At 46.6% G+C, this 21423-nt stretch overlaps 1 protein-coding gene across 1 annotated transcript in view; it reads right to left on the bottom strand.

Moving 5' to 3' along the window:
• GFRA1 (GDNF family receptor alpha 1) overlaps nucleotides 1–21423 on the bottom strand; it is a 222591-nt gene that overhangs the window by 14302 nt on the left and 186866 nt on the right. The window contains exon 8 of the mRNA XM_036096278.2: nucleotides 17795–17976. Within this exon, the coding sequence (XP_035952171.1) occupies nucleotides 17795–17976 (182 nt within the window). The remainder of the gene's footprint in view (nucleotides 1–17794; nucleotides 17977–21423) is intronic.

The following is a 21423-nucleotide window of genomic DNA, read 5'->3' as shown; positions in this document are numbered from 1 at the left end:
AACAAGTGGACACATAAATAAGACCTGCTCTGAGCCCCTGGGCTTGGATGTTTGTCTTCTCGAGTCCGTGCTCAGCAGGGAAGGGATCCATTTCTGCCAGGCTGAACTCTGCCAGCCCCATGGACCCTGGTGCAGGCTGGGGAAGGGCTGAGGGGCTATGAGGAGGGCAAAGATGAGATGGGGCAAGTGTCCTTCTGAGAAAGGGACGGCTTTTTTACCCACTCTCGGCAAGGCACCGTGCCGGAACTGAGCCGGGGCCAGAAGACTTTCATTACATGAAGCTCTAAGAAGGCCTTATAAAGATATTTCCCTCAGCATCCGTTTGGGAAGGCCCACTGGGTGCCAAGTTTCCCTTAGTCTGGTACGCTCTGGGCAGGTTGAGCCTGGTCGTAAGATGGGGGTGGGAGAAAGGCTTTGGAGGCCTGAAGTCAGGCTTCCTTACCCAGAAGAAGTGCAGGCTCAGATCCCAGTTCGGCTGTTTAGACAAGGCCTCCGAAGTCAGTGCAGTGAACTGAACGGAGGCCAGATTGTGGGGGGGAGGGCTGGGGGGTCGTAGCCTTGAAAGAGACATAGATTCATGTTCTTGAGTCTAGCAGGTCTTGGATTCCTGGCACCCATGGGGTATTCCAAGTTTAACAGTGCAATTCAGGTTGAGCTTAGGGCCAAGCCTAGAGTAGAAACCCTCTTACCTGACAGGTTTGGGGACTGTGCCCATAGATTATTTGTCAATTGAGAAGTTAAAGGGCAAAATCACTAAATCACTCAGAAATGACAGATTTGTCCCAAACTTTTTATTTCAAAGCTGTTTAAAAAAAAAAAAAAAAGAGGAGAATAAGAACACTGAACATGAGGTCTGCTCTCTAAACAAAATTTGAAGTACACAATACAGTACTGCTAAGTATAGGCCCAGTGCTGCACGGCAGACCTCTAGAACCTATATTCATCTTGCATCACCGAAACTCTACACACACTGAACAACCACTTCCTGTTTCCCCTCCCCGCAGCCTCTGGCAGCCACAATTCCATTCTTTGCTTCCATGAGTTTGAGGATATTAGATATTTTATGTAAGTGGAATTATGCAGTCTTTGTCCTTCTGTGACTGGCTTATTTCACTTAGCATAATGTCCTTCAGATTCATCCCTGTTACGGCATATTGCAGGATTTGCTTGTTTTTTTTAAAGCTGAATAATAATATTTCATTGTATGTGTTAAATCAAATATCTTAATTTCAAATCTGAATGTCAGTCATTTATTGATTTTTGGGGAAATGACCAAGACCACTTTCTTTAAAAAAGTTTTTTGGGGTGCCTGTGTGACGCAGTCGGTTGAGCGTCCGGCTCCTAGTTTCGGCTCAGGTCATGGTCTCAAGGTCCTGAGATTGAGCCCCGTGTTGGGCTCCACACTCTGAAGCGAGTCTGCTTGAGATTTTCTCTCCCTCTCCCCTCTATCCCTCCTGCTCGTATGTGTACTCTCTTTCTCAAATAAATAAATCTTTAAAAAAGAAGTTTTTTAAAGAAAGAGTTTGCTGATTGGAGTTCCCTGGCTTATGTTCTGCAGAAGCTACACCTATAACTAATTCATGGTCTACAATTTCCAATTTTAGTTTCTTTAAAATAGGAGTGACATTTGTTTGATACCTGCAGAGGAATTTCAGAGCAGAATCTTTTTATATTTTTATAATTTTTCTCAGTCTTTTATAATTTTGCCTCACTCACACATAATCCAAAGGCATTTTTTAAAGGAATTTGGCTTTCTCAATGTATTCAACTTAGTTTTCATCGAAACAGCTATGGTTTCTTTTGTGCTCCTATTTCAATCCTTCATATAATACTAATTTAAATTTGTAAGCAAAACACCAACCATAAGAGCATAAAAAAGGTTTGAGAACAAACGTGCCTGACTCTTTTTTTTTGTTTCCATTTTTTTTATGATTATGTCATGTTAATCACCATACATTACATCAGTTAAGAGAGCTTCTACTATGGTTTAGAATTTACTCCTGGTATTAGCTTGATTGATAAAAGATGATAAAATGAACGCAGGCTAGGAAGGTCTTATTCTTGGCTTTTCAACCATCAGCTTTAATTATAATAATCCCTGCCCTCCTGCTTACCTCACAGAGTTGTTCTGAGAATCAAATGTGAAAGGGCTAAGTCCTTTAAGACCTCAGGGTGCTACTGAGGATTGCTTAGCCTCCCTGTGGTCTCTAGGCTGGTATTCTTGGACTGGGGCAGGGGTTGGAGAAATGCAAACGCTCAAGCTAATTTGGCTGGTGAACATGATATTGAATAGAACTGGCTCACGATCTTCTGTGAGCCCTTGGATTTAAAAATGAATGCAATGAAAAAGATACAGTCCAGTAAGATATATCAACAGTCCTCCATTAGCTAAGCAGTCCCCCGGGCTTGCTCATTAGTCTCCTGCATGCCATAAAAAGGATGCCTGCAGCCCTGCACTTGTAATTCAACACTAATGGCAAGATGGTGCAGACTCTGTCTCCAGCAGGAAGCCTAACACAGCACTCGAGCTTGCCTTTCTCCCTTCCGTACTTCCCGGGATCGTCTTGCAGCTATTTCGCTTTTCCCTAAGTTGGAGCAAACACAGGTTGCAAACTACACCAGAGAACCGTGTTTTCCTTCCTGGTTAACTTGTCTGATTTGTAATATATTCAGACAAGAAGCAATTATGACCTGTATTTTAGAAAATGATGCCCAATTAACAGTAAGATTATGCCAAACAATGTGTGAAAGACATTTTGATGTGGGGTAAGGGAGGTGTTTAGTAGAGCAAACACTCAGCGAGTAGGGTAGAAAGGCAACTCAGGGGATGGCCCTGAAATGAAACAGTTGTTTTCTCAAATGTGCAGTCGGAAATGCAAATGTGCAAGAGCAACGGAAAAGATTCATTGTGGTCTCTGATGAGAAGTGCATGAAGCCTGTCTCATCAGACACGCATCCTCATCGCCATCAGATAATATTTATTAAGCCTCTTATTCTCCTGTGCATTTATGTGCAGCTGTGTGCGGCCCCATAATGGCTCTGTGACTTATGGTGGTAACTAAGGGTTCATATAAAATGCCGTGGTCTGCAGATATAACCGACCCCAGGCTTTTGTTCACCCTCTGTTCAGAAGATGGAGCACTCTTGGTGCTGTGAAAAACCAGGTGAAAGAAAACCTTAAAAAACTTTAAAGAAAAGTATGCTTTTAGCAGATAGAGAAAAACCCGATAATTGAGGAAAACCAAGCAGACTCACAGTGAGAATTGTGACCAGTTACCATTCACGACAGCCCCCTCCTGTAACTGACCCCATCAGCGCCTTGCTGAACACTCCCAGCTGCTCACAAGACTTTGAGCGGAGCTCTCCCCTTTGCACAGGTCGGGGAACATGGGATCGGAGAGGCTGGGACTTTGACTCCCAAACCCATGCATATGGACCCCATGCCAGACATGGCGCACATTATCTCCCATAACCCTCAGATCACCCCGTGGAAGTAGTTCTGGTTATCCTGCTGACAGCTGAGAAGGTGCCAGGGAGACAATAACAAGCCCGGGGTCACACTTGCTGCCTAGGAGTGCACAGCAATGGCCACTCTGGGGAGAACTCCTGCGATGTCTACTTGGTGCCCACCATCCTCAGCTTCCCTTCCAGACAGCCCTGTCCATGGTATGTCTCCTCTAGGGCTTCAAATAGGAGGGGTCCAGTGGAGGGGAGCCTTTTGTTGAACCTCACAAGAGAACGGAGCCATTTTCCTCCCGCACATGAGCTCCACGGCTCAGACACAAGGCAGAGACTGTTATTCAGGGAGGCATGGTTGGTTAGAAGTCCAAAGGATAAAAGGTCAGTAGGGGATAGAAGAAATTGGATTTATTTATAGTATGTGATCTAAGTGTGCTCAGAGGTATTCTCGTAGGTTACCCAGAACAAGAGAGCATATTTATGGCCAAGATGGTGCAGACATCCTATTCCTTTTTATTAAGAATGTTTATTACCCAGCAATTGGGTTAAGCAATTGTCCAACTGCTGAATTACTGTCCCTCTGATGGACCAGCCTCACTGCCCTCTAAACCACAGGAGCAAGGGGCCTAACAGCTCTTCCTAGAATGCACTAAGGGGCCCTAGTCTTCCCATCCCCAACCTTACATTATTATTCCCATTTTTTGACAAAAGTGATAAAGAAAAGACGTTTGGGAGGAGACGCCGTAAGTGGGTAATCATAACAAATAGCTTCAACTTGAGGCCAGCTCCCTTCTGCAGGGCACACACAACCTGTAGGAGGCCCAAGTTCATGTCCCCGATGAATTTCGGGGTAAAGGTCGTCAAATGCCCCCTTAGTACAAGCTCCTTCTGTCTCGTGCTCAAGCACAGACCCACAGGGAAGATAAAATAATGATAAAAACAGTTGCTGGGCTGAACTAGGCTGAGTAACTATGCTGGAGAATTTTAATTTGTTTAATTATTACAACCCTCCCAGGCAGTGGTGCTCATTATTCCCATAGTACATAGGATGAATCCAAGGAGACAAAGTTACTCTCTACTGAAGTCCCCAGGAAGGTTTGATTCTATTGTAGCAAGAAGCCTGATCCTTCAGGGTTTTCTATTCTTAAGCACAACCTCTTTTTCTTAGAAATGAAAACCTTGGAGAACTAACCATGCTGCTGTTGGTCTATTGTCTGCATGATCCCTTGTCAAGCATCGGCACACTCAATGCCTGGGTTACACGATCTCAAAGCCAGCTTGGTTTGGGCGTAAATTGAATGAGGGTGTTGCCTGCGCTCTCCATAGGACTTCAGAATCACTAAGTGCTACCCCTCACCTTGTTATAATGCCAGGGGTGCCATGTGCTGGGGCATGGAATAGATACAGACACCAGGTGACTCCCGGAACAGCAAGAATGCCTGCCAGCTTTGGGCATCGTTGCTGATGTGACTGTGACCGGGCAAGGGCTACCCAGATGCCCTTGGGACAGACAGCCTTCAGTTATTCCCAAGCAGCACCAAATTTCAGCTAGAAGTTCTCTGGAGCTGACCAAGAAGGGGCAACTGAGTGGGAAGCAGAGAAAAGGAGGCCTGCCACAGGGCTCGGACCCAGAGCTGGTCCACCCAACGATCACTGCACCCAAGGGTCCTGGGACCATGTTCCCGAGCTGTGCCCCATGGTAACTGTGTTTGTGTACTTGGTCTGGAGCCTCCTCTTTTTATTGATTTTAGTTGTCTGACAACATAACCCTGGAAAATCCCAGAAATATAACAACACGAACTGTAATTCCAATGACAATGTGAGATAGTGCCTTTTCCCCAATGCTATATGCTAACACTCTTATTACTCGTAATAATAGTATACAATTATAGTATAATGTAAGGCTCCCCATTTTGCCACACACTCACAGAATGGTGACATATGGGCTATCTGGAGGCATTAATAAAGGACTTCATTAGAGTCAGGAGCTGGGTTTGAAGCGGTGTGATCAAGGGCTCATCTGTAAAACAAAGAACCTTCTCAAGAGAGAACCAATTTACTCCCTGTTCCTGCTAAAGCTCTTCTGGCCTCGCTGGTGTCCACCTTGTGCTTGGCAAACAGGCTTATTCTGGATGTAGGAGATTAGGGATAAAAGATTTTTTTAAAGAAGGAGAAAAAATATAATTCAGAGATACGGCGCTCTGTGTGCTTAATTTGGAAGGCTTTGTGGTTGAGAAAAATAGATGCCATGATCTGCCTTTGTTGAAAAGGTGACATCTGGGTTCATTAAAAGGTATATGTTAGATTTTGATAAAGGCTATTTTTCTAAGTCATTAAATTGGTTTTTAAGGAACTTTATACTCTCCTTCCTTTGAACAATTATTAAACTATAAAATAGAATTGCACAATTGCTAAAACTGTAATCTGAAATTTTACAGCCAGCTATAAAATGCTATATTATTAAACTATACTGAAGATGCTCAAGCCCATTACAACTTTTTAAATGAATTATAAAACCCTTTACTGCTGATAAAATAATCTTAAATTACAGTACTGTGTATTCTAACAATATGTTCAACCAAAGTTTGCTACAATGCAAACATGCCAATCACAAAAAAATCATTACTTGAATTAAGTTTGTGGAAGCTTGCACATTACAGCAGGTGCAGAGAGCAGACGTTTGCAGGCTGGGCGGGACGGCCCTTCTGCCCCAGGGAGGGGTCTTTCCCCACATTCCTTCCACCACAGGACCAGCCAAGAGTGAGTCTCTCATGTTCAAAGGCTACACAAGAGATACTTAACAGACCCCTGTGCACTGAAGGAAGGCTGTGGCAATAGTCATTTTTTCCACTGAAATTCATCCCATAAATGAGATTTTTATTTTTTTATTTTTTAAAAGATTTTATTTATTTATTTGATAGACAGAACGAGAGAGAGAGAGCATGAGAGTGGGGAGGTTCAGAGGGAGAAGCAGACTCCCTGCTGAGCAGGGAGCCCGATGCAGGACTTGATCCTGGGACTCCAGGATCATGACCTGAGCCAAAGGCAGTCGCTTAACCAACTGAACCACCCAGGTGCCCTAAATGAGATTTTTAAACTGTCAAATATTTAGTTATTAAGTACCTGCCCCTCACACATATGTTATGGACTGAATGGGGTCCCCCCAAAATTCATATATGAAAGCCCTATTCCCTGGGTCCTCCAGATGGGACTGTATTTGAAGAGAGGTCTTTAAAGAGGTGATTCAGTGAAAATGAGGCTGTTAGGGTGGGCCCCAATCCAGTCTGACTGGTGTCCTTCTAAGAAGGGGAGATTTGGACACACAGAGGGACAGCGGGGATGCACACAAAGGGAAAGGCCACGTGAAGGCTCAGTGAGAAGGCAGCCATGTGCATGCCACGGAGAGAGTCCTCAGGAGAAACCAGCCCTGCCCACACCTTCATCTTGGATTTCTGACCTCCAGAGCGGTGAGAAATAAACGTCTGTGGTTGAAGCCCCCTAGCGTGTGGTGCTTTGTTGCGGGGGGCTGAGCACACCGTTGCGCTGGGTGACACTGCCCTCCGCGGATGGGCCGTGCGTGCATCTACCTACCACGAAGCCTGACCCCCAAGATGAAATGCCTGTTTTTTGGTACCAGTTATATGTTGCAAGCTTCCACGTCTAATGGGGTTTGAATACGCAACTGAAGGCTCATTTCAACAGGCTGTGTGGCAGCCTTAATGGAGTAATACCCAATTTTTGAGCTCTGAATTCAAGCACTCTCCTCGATGAAGGGCTTTGAAAATGCTCTATAAGCAGTTATTTCGAAAACTGTTTTTACAACAGCCTCTCTCCTCCCAGGGCTAACGTGGGTGGATTCTGGGAGGCAGCTTCCCTCTGAGCTCATCTGCTGGCACCTGGAGCTGGGAAGATTAAGTCCCAGGAGGCCACTGGCAGCCCCTCCACGCTGGGAGTAGCCAGGCCCATCAGGCGGGGCCCTTAGGCCACTTGGCAGCCTGGCCCAGAGCTCTGCAGTGAGGCTTCTGGGGGAGCCCAGAAGCAGCCTGGGTGGGGGGCCCTGCGGCTTAGCGCTTCTGCTAAGGGAAGACACCCCTCACAGCTCTTTTCTCCCAGAGTGGGGGGAATAAACTGACTCTGAGCAGGAGAGCATTACGCAAAGGCACTGTAGGTGTTGCCAACATTTGGTTTTTTTTTTACGGGACCCATACGGCAGCGGGGGCTAGAAAACACTCTGTAATACGCAGAAATGATGGAGACCTCACAATGACAGGGAACCAAATACCACACATGACAGGCAGCACCAAAGTCATTTTCTTAAACTAAAGGCTCAGGAAAAGGCATCTGCGTTGCCAGAATCACTTAGGTTCAGCACATGCGCTGCTCAGTGGTGAAGCATCTGGCACTGGCCGTGTGATCCTGCTCAACACCCCCTACCCCCCGAAACTCCCCCATGCTCCAAGTCTGTGCGTGAAACCTGACGGTGGTGCCGTATACACATGTCCATCCACTCTGGTCATCTGGCAAATGTCTCCTTTGAAATGTCACCTGTGGGTGACTTTCCCAAGGTGCCGGGGTGGAGGAGGGTGAAAAAACATTCATCAGAAGAAGGTGAGGGCGTGTGGGGCCCTGTGGGCTGTGGAGACCAGCAGGTCCTCGGATGATGAGAACCAGGTCGAGAGCCTCAGTCAGTACCACTGTGATACCATCCACAGGCCCCACTGTAAGGGGAGTGTCACCTTGGGAAAATTAACTTAAATGTCCAAACGTGGGCATTCGGTGGCCACTGCGGCCCCTTTTCATTGTTCTTGCCTGCACTACCCTGGAAAGATTTGGTCCAATGTGGCTGCTCGCTCTTCCATCTCCGTAGGCCCCTTGCCAGGTAGGGAAACCTGAAAAGACTCTCCAACACCTCCATTTCCCCTGTTGTAAAAAGGAAAGGGGGTCTTTGAGGCAGCCCTCGTTTCCTGGATGGTAGTCCTCAGCCAGGGACGATTTTGCCCTCCAGGGGACATCTGGCTCTGTCTGGGGACATTTGTGGGTGTCACCATTGGGGAAAGGTGCTCCTGGCATCTAGAAGGTGGAGGCCAGGGGTGCCGCTCAACATCCTACAGGACACAGGACAGCCCGCACTACAAAGGATTTCCGGACCAAAATGTCAAGAGGGCCAAGGTGGAGGAAGTCTGATGTGGGGGAATTCTTCAATTCATGGCCAAGAGATCACCCAACAATCCTTAGGGAAGTTTCCAAGATTGGCAGAGAGGTGCACAGCCCACCTTCTGCAAAGAATTCCCAAGAAGCAAGTGACCTCCCACAGAGAAGCATCTGACTCTGAATTACATTTCCAAACCACCACCCTGACAAGGCCTCACCTCTTATCCTTAACAAGCCTGTTCTACAGGTGCAAAGTCCCACAAGACCAGAAAAGCCACTGGAAAATAGGACCCATAAAGCAATGCACAACCCAGCCTGGCCCCCTCAGGGCACTTCTCTATGACTGAACGGGACAAAGAGGACCAGTGATATCCGAGTGCCGAAAGCTTCACAAAACTTACAAATAATAAAGACTTACACAGTACCACCTCTGGGCTGGGTGCTACACTGAGCATACTTTACACGCAGGATCGCATTTAATCCTCATAATAGCCCAAGGAGGCTCTACCACTGTCATCCCCATTTCAGGGATGAGGAATTTGAGGCTAAGTAGTTTGCCCAAGGATTCATGGCTGGTAAGTGGTGAAATGAGAACAAGCTAAAAGTTCCAACTCCAGCTTTCTTACGAGAAGTTTCACTGTTTGGCCCTAGAATTAAAATTAGAATTTGACTAGCTTTTGATCCTGGTTTCTGGGAGATAACCTTTACATCCTTGGAAGTTCTTGAGTGATAGGAGTATCTTTGGTATTCATGAGCCCTTTGGATCCTACCTGAGTTCATGGTAATGAGACGACTCAGAACGGGGACTGGTCACCAGAGAGACCAACTACGGGCCAAGGGGCTGGGGCTTTGAATCATGTGAGGTCAGCCCAACTGCCCGACCTCCAGGGAGCAGAGAAGGGTAGAAGATTGCATTCAATCACAGGCCCAATGGCTCAATCAGTCACGCCTGTGTAATGAAACCCCAATTAAAACTCTGGTCACTGAAGCTCAGTGGAGCTTCCTGGGGGGTGAATGCATCAGTGCGCTGGGAGGGGGACGCGTCCTGATCCCACAGGGAAAGGGAATGAAAGCTCTCTTCTGGAGACTCTCTCAGACCTCAGCTTCAGTATCTCTCCATTTGGCTAGTCCGGATTTGTATCCTTTATAATAAAACCGTAATCCTAAGTATAGTGCTTTCCTGAGTTCTGAGTCATTCTAGTGGATTGAATCTGAGGGGTCATGGGAAGCCCTGAATTTGTAGCTGGTTGGCCAGAAGTGCAGGTGGCCTGGGGACCCCTGAAGTGTGGCTGGCTACTGAAGTCAGGGCCATCTCGTTGGGGACCATGCCCTTACCCTTTGGTGTCTGTGTTGTCTCTGAGAGCTGGCGTCAGAACGGAGTTCTAGGGACACCAGCTGGTGTCAGAATAGGTATCGTTTCCTTTCTTTATGCCAGTTTATGAACCAGTCTGGCACCTCCATCTGCCAGATGTTCCACAAGAATGTAGGGACTGATTTTAATCTCTATTGAGTGAATAATGTTACCTAGAAACAAAAAGGTAAAGTGCTCTGATTTAGGTAATACAGTGCAGTCATTTAAAACACATAGAAGGAAAGAAGCTCCTTTGCACTTTCTCCTCTTCTGATCCAGCCTCTCTGTGTCTCAGGCCTATTGTCTGAAAAAATGGGAATAATAATAGTACTGACTTCATGAGATTACTGTGGGGATTAAATGAGTGTGTGTGTGTGTGTGTGTATATATATACACAATATATTCAATATTCTAATTATATATATAATGTGCTTAGAACCGTACTTGGCTCATGGGAAGAGCTTATACACATTTACTTTATTAATACCCAACCATAAAAACCAGAGGTGATGTGTGTTATCAAAGCAAATAGTTCTGGGTTCTGTTGTATTGGATGGTTTATAATGTTTCTCAAAGGAGGGTTTGGGGACCACTGGTGTCTATGACACCATGTAGGGGACATTACTAACATTTTTAATTTTAATATTTATATATTGATTATAATGTATAGAGAACTAGCACACTGATTCACGTATGTGTCACATATGTTTTTAACAGCTTCAGATGAGTCTAAAATGATAGTATTTGTATAAATAAGTATATCTAGTAATTGAGTTTTTTGTTTTGTTTTGTTTTTAATGAGAGAGAGAGAGAGAGCGCACAAGCAGGGGGAGCGGCAGGCAGAGGGAGAAACAGCTCTCCGCTGAGCAGGGAGCCCAATGCGGAACTCGATCCCAGGACCCTGGGATCATGACCTGAGCCGAAGGCAGCCGCTTAATTGGCTGAGCCATCCAGGTGTCCCTAGTAATTGAGTTTAAAGATGAATGTGAAGCAAATAATAGTACAGGCAGAATGCAGATATGGGAAAGAATCAAAGTCTTGGTGTCAGAGGCTGAGACGTGGGGCTGGTTCTCAGACACGATCTTTTCTGCAACTAGGACTGTTTCCTATTTACAGCTGTGTCACCTCTTCCCAAGGTCAATGCTGGTTAAAGAGATGTGGCAATAGCCCCTGGTAGATAGTCCCACTCTGGGATCCAGGCTGGACCAAGATCTGACTACTGTCTCGGTCATACCACCAAGAAGCTGGTTGTTAAGATGACACTCCCAGGAGACTCCTTCTGGGCATGGGGAGATGGAGTTTGGAACAGTCATAACCCCTCAAGACCTGGTCCTTTCTTTACTGCTGTTTGGTTTCCCATCCTCCTTGTCTCGGTGTCCAAAGTACACCTGTACTTTCCCTCCTTCCTTAGGACTTTCTACAATGACCAATTCTTAGAATCGGCTGGATATCACTCCGTTCCAATGGTTCTTACAAATTAAGAAAGCACAGTCTAAAGAGCTCCATCTTCTTTCCTCCATGGACACCCAGCCTCTGGGAAGAGCCCTTCCTTTATAGTCCCAGGGTCCAGAGTTAAAGCTCTCACACTTCTCATCAATCACTCTAAGAGTGGTGGCCACTTACCACGTGGAGAGGGTTGGACAGTCATGCTGGGCCCTTTGCGAAAGGGGAACCAGGTTTTTAAATCTCACAGCGGACCTGAGAGGCAGGTGATACTGTACAGCAGACATTCAGAGAAGGGAGGAAACGTGCCCTAGGTCACAGAGCAATAGGAACTGAGCCAGGGTTCTCACTCAGGTCCATCTGACCCCCAAAGCTCATGCTCGTCCCAGCAAAGCCACTCCTAGGCTGTCAACCACAGGTTAAAGGAAAGTGCTGAGGAGGTGCCCGCAGGGTCTGCCCACTGGCATGGGTGGACTGAGTCCCGGGGTGAGCGTCCCCATGCCAGGGCCCGCTGTGGAAGGAAACACCTCACTCCCTCCCCTTCCAGCTTCCTGCCCGCCCACCAATCATCCCGTGCAAAATCCCACCACCCTGGCCTTGCAATCAAGTGCCTCTTCTCCAGTGGAAGATTAACAGGACGCCAAAGCACCCCACTGCTCTGCTAGCATAAATTGCAAGAAAAACATTTAGAATATTGATTAAGTGCTTCATGCTCGAAGATTTAAATTTACCTCCTGTATTTCCAGGATTAGCTGACATAATGGGGTCAGTCTGCTGGCACAAATGATTTACAGAACCCCATTGGCAACTTGCCTTTTAAAACTCAACACTGAACATTTTCACTTGGTCACAGCCAGAGGAGTCCTGGGCATTTAGCAGGTTTGGATAATTGCCTTCCTGCCGCCACATCTAGAACTTCTGGGGTCTGGCCCTGGGAAGAGCTTTGAAATCATTTCCGGTCTGGTCTGGCCCTATCAGGTACAAAGAGACTTTGTTTAGGTGATGGGGTACTGGGGCGGTGGAGGGATATGCTGTTCTTCCAGGATCGAAAGTTTTGTTTCAGGTCTAGATGATTTTCAATATTCTGATATTCAATATTCTAATTAAATATTTGAATACTCTAATATGTAGGAGATAAATGGATGGGCAAATCTTGTCTGCCCTCTCCTCCTCTTATCAGTCGGTGAACATCCTGCATCCTACAAGCACCCAGCCCATTTCTATAAGCTTCAAACTGTACTCTGCGAAGAGAAGGAACTATATCAAGTCAAGGAGACCAGGGATTAAAATCCAGTGGATACTGCAGGTTCTCTGCTCCAGGAAAGATGCCCACCCTCAAGGCCTTTGTCCCACAGCCCACGGAGGGCCATTCTAAGTGTCCCTGTTGTGGGACCTTTAGGGCTAGCGTGGTCTGACCACCAAAGCGGATGATGGGCTATTGGTGGGGAAGAGAACAGGAGCCCTCTGCTCTGCACTGGGGATTTCAGTAGTAAGCATTCTCACAACGACTATCCACTGGAGATGCTCACACTTCTTCATGACTGAGAAAACCACATTGCTGGTTTCTTTCTAGAATGCTGTCTTAAAAGTCCCACTAGGGAGAGGGGAGGAGCCCTACTTGAGCTCTGTCTACAACCTCTGGCCCTCCATGTCTCTCCACAGAGATGTTTTCTTTGGCTCCTAAGAAAAACTGACTTTGGTTGTGGCTCTCCCTGTTCCTAGAGCTCTCCAACTGCTCACAGCTATCCCATACCCACCTGCTAGCCCTGGATCGGAGTGTGTGTGTCCCTCAGGCTACCAGACTTTCTCTTGTCAATCACAGCTCTTTTGAGGGGAAAGAGAGTGGAAAGGGGCAGAGACAGCAGTTTTCCCCAGAGTCTTCAGCCACAGCCCCTGGGCTGTCTTCCCCAGGCTCTAGCACCCTGTTAGACCACGGAATCCAAGACCTACAAATGCCACTTTAAGGGGTCTTTACTTTAAGCTTCCAGAATTAAGTGGTGTACAGTGAGGCAAAGTAGGGATTTTTCCAACACCTACTTACATCTCCCAAAGATATTTACTTTAAATAAGCGACAAGTACAGTCCATTTGGTTTAAATATCCTGAGCTTTTTTCAGCTAGCAGACCACTCAAGTGCACAGAAGATGAAATAATTGGTAGAGTTTTTAATCTTCCTTTGTTTTTCATGTGACCACTTTGTACAAGTCAAAGGGATATACCAACAATAGCACAGTCCGCGTCATGCTTGTTACTAATATGACTGCCAATTAATCCTGACATGGGAGCTTGGCGCGTTACCCAAAACCTGCTATTTTATCACCGCGGGGGGTAAGCACTTGGACATTTCTATGACATTTTATACTAATCAATCAACTTTCCTTTTTTAAAGACAAGCCTTTCCTAGGAACTGCAGATGAGTCCTATATGCCCCACACCCAAGGCCACCCATTTCCCCAGAAGAATTGCATTTGGTTTGTTGATTATTACACTTTGAAGCCGACTTTTGAAAATGTTTATTCTTATTTCTTCCCTTCCAAAGGGGAAATCTATCTCAAATGTTAAGACAGGAACTCAAGTCCCCAAGAGTTTTCTCATATTATTGTATATTTTAAAATATTACAAGAGGGTGCCTCTCAAGGGAAGTGACCTTTATAGCTGCCAAAGATAGTTGACTTTCTCCAAATCTGTTACCAATGGATCCCAAGCTGGTTTCAGTCAATTCTATTCTGAGTAATGACACACACGGCTGGGACAAACGCCATTCTAAGATATTTCTAGGACCCCCTGGCAAATGATAATTTATCTGGAGACAGCCAGGCAGGCAAAAGAAGGACAGATGGGGAGAATGAGTCTCCTGGGAGCCCTCCTCCAAAGTGAAAGTGCTAAATCAGTGCCAGGCACCATGTTCTCGGGGTGAAGGCCCATCTCTTATCACTCATTCACCCCCCATCCTCTGGCCTCCAATGATTCTTTCCACTGTTGTTAGTATAGGTCATTCTAAAGACATTACCAAGCTGCGAAAAGTTTTACTGGCAAACTTTCAGTCTTTCCCTATTCCCTGTCTCCTGGAATTGCATGAGCTTTGTGTTTTCCCTATTACTTGAATAGCTGCCTTCGGGAAGCACTAGGACATATGGCTCTCTCAAAACCAGCTTTTCCCTGCCGCCTTTTCTATCCTCTCTTCTCTTCTGTTTTTTACTTCCTCCTTTCTGTCCATTTCTAATTCAAAGAAAGAGCCCAGGTTGGTTGTTCAAGGCCATGGAACAAGGCAGAGAAGTATACTGGTCTTGGGACAGAAATCCCAGGCCCTCCGAAGAATTGCCGTGTGATTCTGGTTAAGTCACTAGCCTTTCCCTGCCTCTGTTGCCTTAGGTGTAAAAGGGAAGGATGTCTGTAAGCAAGGCACAACACCCCTGTCCACCTGCTGTAAAGGGACCTGGTGGCCACCTGACTGGGCATCAGACATCACATGTGACATCTTTAAAGTACCATTCCGGAGTGTTCACTCTGTCCCAGGCCCTGAAGCATTACCCCCGTTTAATCCCCTCAACTCTGGCAGCTCAGCCATCCTCGAGTTTTGTGGAAGCTGAGGCTTGGAGAAGCCACGGGGCTGGTGAGGATAAGAGCCTGGGTCTGAACACAGGCTTGGCTGCAGAACCCATGCCCTCACTCCCCGCCTCACGTGTGCAAAAATGGGCTCAAGCAGACCATCCCCTGAGGAGGGAAGGTGAGGTTTGGTAGAACCCTGAAGGACTCCCCAGAAGTGAAATGCTGTTTAGCTCCAAGACATGTGTGTCCTGTGTGTGTGTGTCCCAGGGAAGACAAGTATGGCTGCGCCCTCATGCCCTGCTCGTCCCACACTTCTATTTCCCCCCTCCGCCGAGAAGTTAAAGAGCAGCCTCGACATAAACACCATGCTTTTACTTTGCCCCTCTATTTATGAGGCAGACTTCCTATCACTAATACAGGGGAAGGCGAGGCGCCGTTTCTTGGGAACAGAGCTCATGTGTCCCCCAACGTTGCCAGGGCAACCTTGCAGCAGCACAGAGTCCTCCTTGTGGGGGGCGGGGGGGGGCTGGGCGGATCTGTGTCAGAGGCACAATATTGTGTGGCCAAGACATGCGTGCACCACAGGAAGCAGAAGTCAGGCGCTGTGATCTGGGGGGGGTAGGGTGGGGGATGGGGGAGCAGGGCACAGGGAGGTGGGGAGAATGCCTCCTTATGGCGGACACAGTCCTCTCTCAGTTTCCTCTTAGAGGAAACTAATTTCACGGGATTTCCAATAATGGCTATTCTTCTGAAACGCCATCTATTAATTTGGTCTGACTTCCCAAAATGTTGACAAGCTGTGCCTTTGCCCATTATTTGTAAGTTCACTGAGGAGAGAATTTTTTTTTTTTTTTTTGAGTGCCCATCTCCATGAAGTTTCCAAAACAAAGAAGGGGCTCAATAAACAGACTAAACGCTCCCTCCACAGCCATGCTCTGTGCGCTCAGACACGTGCAGAGAAAGACGTGGTTTTGTCACGGTCAGACCTTGCCTCTTGTACCAGTCAGGAACCATCTCTGGCCCACTCTTATCACCGAAGGACACCACGGTCCAATACCTTACCTGGCCCTTGTCTTACTGGTGCTAGAACCTGAGTGGACCCAAGAAGAACAGAAGGGTGGCCGAGGAGGAAGCAGGATGCCGAGCACCCGCCAGAGACAAAGAACAGATCCTGTGTCTGTGGTGCGATATCTGGCTCCAGGCTCGCCTCTCCCCGGCTGGGGGGCTTTGTGCAAGTCACCTCCCCTCCCTGAGCCTGAGGGCTCTGCTGCAAGATGGGGCAGTTAGAGGCTGTAATAGTCCCCAAGCCTCCTCCTACTTCTGGCGGTTTCTGCACAGTGATTTGGACATTGGACGTGCTCAGGAAATGCTTCAGAAGCATGAAGAGAATCTGGTTGACCTTAGGCTGTGCGGCTCCCCTCCCTGACTGCTCCTCAGTGCTGTGCGTGTGAGTGGGTGTGAGTGCGTCTGAGGGTTTGTGACATAGGAGGATGGGAAGGAGACCAACAGTCAGCTGAGTGGCATGTAGGATATCCGAGAAGAAGGGAGACACTGGGGGAGAGAAGACAGCAAGCAAACCAGAAGCAGAGGAACTGCCCCAGTGGTCTGTAGGGAACAAAGAGGATTGTGAGTTAAGACGGTATTGGCAAAAGAAGGTTTCTGGTGAACATTCTGGTGAGCCTGATCCTCGGTGGCAGCAGAGTGGGGACAGAAGGGAGAATGCTCCAGTGACGGGTGTGAAGTGACAGCACAGTGCCTGGTGCATGTGCCTTTCCCCAGCATGGCAGGCAGCAGAAATCCTCACGCGGTCACAACTACCCCCAAAATACAGGAAGAACCACGAGAGCACCGGAGTCTCCTGGATTCCCAGCACGAGTTCTGTGACTCACAAGCTCTGGAGGCTCCAGCAGAAGTGTTACTTCACCAAGCCCCGGTGTCCTCAAGTGCAAGAACAAGGCTAACAATAATACTGTTACTCTCCCACAGCCGTCAAGAGGGTAACAGCCAGAGAGGTAAGCTGTGCGAAAATACTTTGCAGACATACAAATAGGTAATGTCTTGCTAAGTAAGTAGCTGAATACTCGTTACTACGAAAAAAAAAATCAATAAAAAGGCAGAATAAACACTCTGCTGTGACTAAAGGCAGGAAACTTTTGTTCGCATGCCATTGTGGTTCTGCCCTTGGAGATCTGGATTAACCCCAGGGAAGTCTCCTGGCCATTCTCACCGGCCTCTAGTCCCACGAGGGGCTCTGGGCAGAGTGGCTCCACATAGTTCCTCCTACTTCAGAAAAGCACTTTCTTCTGCTTCTGGAAGAACGAAGCCATACAGACTCTACACTGGAGTTAACACCTCACTAGTGACAGCGTCTCTGGTTAACCTTTAGACAGAGTTACACGCTCCACGTTAAGTTTAAATGACAGTGGTGGCGACCGACCTAAGAGTACCTTCTCTTTCAATAGGCGCTGCTTTGTAGAGAACACAGAATAAGCATAATAAATAAATCAATACCAGTTCAGCTCTGCCACTCCACAAACAGAAGGCTTAAAGATTCATCTGCCCAGCCCCCTCATTCCACAGGTGAAGACACTAAGGCCAGCTCTGGGGACCCTAACCAAAGTCACATTCCCAGCAGATGGGAGTCAGTCCCAGAGTTCGTCTTTCTCCCGCTCTGTGGCACTTCACAATCTCCATTTATCATGGTTAAAATGCACTTTTAAGACGCAAACCCAAGCAGCCCTCCATCATTAGCCGTCTTATCTTTAGATGCATTGCAGGAAACTAGTCCGGGCTTCCCCCTCTGCAAGTGAGCTCCAAAGGGGAGTTCGGTCCCCGCTCTTACCTGCAAATTTGCACAAGGTGGTAAAACATGAGTGGGGATTTCATTCTCAGACCCTGCTGGCGCCAGGGGCTTGTTCTTGGCCCGGAAGGCTGTGGTGGTGGTGGCAGTGGTGGTCTGAACTGGGAGGGCTGGCTGCCACACGGTCCCATCAGAACCATTGCCAAAGGCTTGAATTGCATTTTCTGCAGTAAAACAGGAGGAAATCCAATTTCAAAGTCAAGCAGCAAATGTAACAGACAGGATACATAAAGCCAGAAAGGCACACTAGAAATTCTGATTACAGTACTGGACTTCCCTGAACAAAACCCATCCATCCCTCCACCCTACACATGCTGAGAGCCAGCCATCGGGTCAGGTGCTCAAAAATCAATTCATTCATTAAACACCGAGATGGACACTTAGGTATGCTCAAAGCGCAACAAATAGTGTTCCTATTTATGTACCAGGGGCTGAGCAAGATCCTTGCCCTGAAATACTCATCAGTCAAGTGCTTCGAAACCCAGCCTTGAACCTTTTTTGGGGGGGATCACGATCATTGACCCATCTTCCAAGAACATCCCTGTACTCTGTTAAAATACTATACTAAAAGCAAACTAGTTGGTGCTTTTTTTTTTTTTTTAAGTAACATAAACCTAATTATGAGGGACCTTGGTGGCACCCATGCTCATTTGGCAGGCAGTAAAATCAAACAGCAAAAGATGTGACTCACTACCGTAGAGCACTCTGCACGTGCTCTGAGCAGCGACTATGAGCCAGGCATTGCTCGAAGTACAGATGCAACCGGTTTCTTTAAAAGAAAATAAATCTACCCCAATCTCATCAATATATAGTGCAAATTTAAGTAAGATTATTTTTCCCCTTTCTGCTCCCAGTCTTCCAAACAAAATCTGCATAATTAGGTAGGAGCAGCCCTACTTAAATGAAAAGTTTAAAATGTAAAACTTTAAAAGCTTATTACAATTTCATGGGATTAGATTGTTTTTATGGCAAGAGTAAATTGGTTGTGTGTTGTTCCCCTCCTCAAAATGAATTAAAAACAGTTTTTAATCAGGTCCTCAGGGATTTGGCCTGGCTTTAGGAATTTGTTATTTCATATTCATTGTATAAGAAATCAGACTCCTCCATTTGAGACCCGAATGTGCAAATTGTTAATATATGATTCTTAGCGGCATTTTCCGATATACAAGACAGAATAATTTAAGCCTAATCTTCCTCTTAGAAGTGACATTTTGTTCTAAAATTGTTATCCTTTAAGTTCAGCAAACTGGAAGCTTGTTTTCTCAAACTTTACATTTTTCAGGCTGTAAGAGACAGCTTCGAATTAATATAAATGCTTTTTATGCTCCCAGCCACGTTACATGGCTTAACGGGTGGGTGCGATGCAGAGAGGTTTCCCTGAATGACCCGGAACCACCACCACCACAAGCCGCAGAATGCTTCTTTCTCTTTCCTGTTCAGACAGGGAGACTCAGGAGACCCCTGCCGTTTATTGTCACTACCTGAGCTTTCCCGTGTGCTTGCCTTGCCGCGTGGGGAGTCTGCGGCCTCGCTCATTCATTTACTGAAATGTCAGTGGAACACAGACTAAGCGCCCGGTCCTGCTCTGTGCAGGCCACGCAGCGGTGAACATCAAGGACAGCAACAACAGACAAAACCCCTGCCCTCATGGAGATCCCATGCCCCGGCTGGGGAGGGTATTAAGTGAAATACAGAATCCATTTAGTGCTGAGAAATGACTGGAGGAAATGAAGCAGGGGTGAGAGTGGAAGGGGGAAATGTTCTGATAGAGCGGTCCAGGGAGGTGAAGGTGGCATCTGGAGAAGACCCGAGTGACAGTCACTCCTATCTTACCTCCGTCTCCAGCTCATTCTTCTCTCCTCCCCTCACCCTGGCCATGCACTTTGGCTTAAAAATAACTGTGTTTCCCCCAATAACTAGAAATAAACAATCAGTTAAAGTTGTGCTCATGATAGAGGAATCTGGGAGAGATCTGGTTAATCCGAAGGCAGCAGAATTGGGTTACTGCATTCGGTTTGGAATCTACAAATTTCAATTCCTTCTACTCTAGAGCCTTTTGCAAGAGAGTGAATTGATGGCGCTGTGTCTTTGGTGGACTGTGCCCCTTCTCATTGAAGTATAAATGGAATGACTATGAAAAATTCTGGCTGGCTTTGGTCCCTGTTGAAGACCAAATGTATTTATTTTTATTGAAAAGTCATTAGCAAAAAGAGGCCAGACCAGTCTCCCCTTCACCAAAATATTATTAAGCAGGGACACCTTTAGTTTCTCCATGAGGGAGAGGTTTTCCAGCCAGTGTGACTATCATCTTTTCTCACACTGACCTACACTGTCATTGCTTTATCTTCATTAAAACTTGCATTCTACCAAAAGACTGTGCAGGATGTGGAAAAGGATATATACATACTTTTCTTTTTTTAAGTCAAGACCAAACAAGAGATCTAAGGTACACTTCACAATGTTTTAGCAAATGTCTCCATACTTCCCACTAGTTCTGTGGTTTTCAGTTCCACTTAGGTGTCCAGAAGCTTGTGTTGGTTTTAAGATGATTAAAACATTTGGTTACAGCCACATCACTGAAGTACCTAATAAGCAAATCATTTAGATTTGTCTTTTCAACAAAGGAAGCTATAAAGAGGTTTTAGAATAAGTAACACTTAAAAGCTTTTCCATGTACGCATGGTAAATTGTTAGCTAATTCTCTGGTCATCAATCATTGTATAGCAGAGCATCATGGAGAGCTGTCACGGCTCTCAGAGGGGTGGCTGAACCTTAATTCCTAGAAGCTGGCTCCAACATCTCTCACCAGGAAGTCACACCTGGTCCCCAGTGTTCAGCCATATATTCTCGTCCAATGGGCCCTTTAATATCAGGCATGACACAAAAGCCTCAGGGGACAGGGGCTGCAGAAGAAGGAACTCAGGCTTCAGATCCATCTCTGGCATGGAGGGTCCATGTGAATAACAGCTGTTTACTCAACTGTGAAATGGAGATGCTCATACCTAGATCTAGGACTCTGTGCAGATTACAGTAAATGAGATAATGTATATATTGCACTCCCTATAGAGTGAGCTGAGGGCACCCAATAAATTAATGTCGGCTGCCACAAAATGAGAGCGAGGTACTCAAGCATCTCCGCTGGATCACCACCTCAAGCAGTGTGCATCTCCGTGGATCGAAGGGAGACCCAGCACAGTCTGAGGAATGCCCGTTGTTCACACCTGTACATTTCTCTCCATCCCTCTCCCTTTGGGAAACATGTTTCCACATTGCCCCAAGCAAACTGCAATAATAACGGATACTATTTCCAAGCAGGAACAACCTCCCCTCTCCCCCCCACCCCCAAGTGCTCATCTCTGCCTCTCAAGATAACTGACACCCTGAGGTTCCTGGCTGCATCGCCAGCTTATCCCACTCAAGAATTGTGGCTTCTCCTCTGAGCCAACCCTGAACATCCAGGGGGCTATTGATGTTAATGTTCTAATTTTTCTCAGCGAGCCCTTGGAGGCTTATCCCCATCTAATTTGTCTGAGCTTCTCACACCGTACATCACGCCCAGGTTTTAAGAACCTCTGGAACAGACTTCATGCTGGCTGCCAACATCAGAATTT

Source organism: Halichoerus grypus, chromosome 7 (genome assembly GCF_964656455.1).
Source record: "Halichoerus grypus chromosome 7, mHalGry1.hap1.1, whole genome shotgun sequence".
Classification (NCBI taxonomy): Eukaryota; Metazoa; Chordata; class Mammalia; order Carnivora; family Phocidae; genus Halichoerus; species Halichoerus grypus.
Note: the sequence above shows the minus strand (reverse complement) of the source record. Positions and strands in the feature narration are given on the sequence as shown.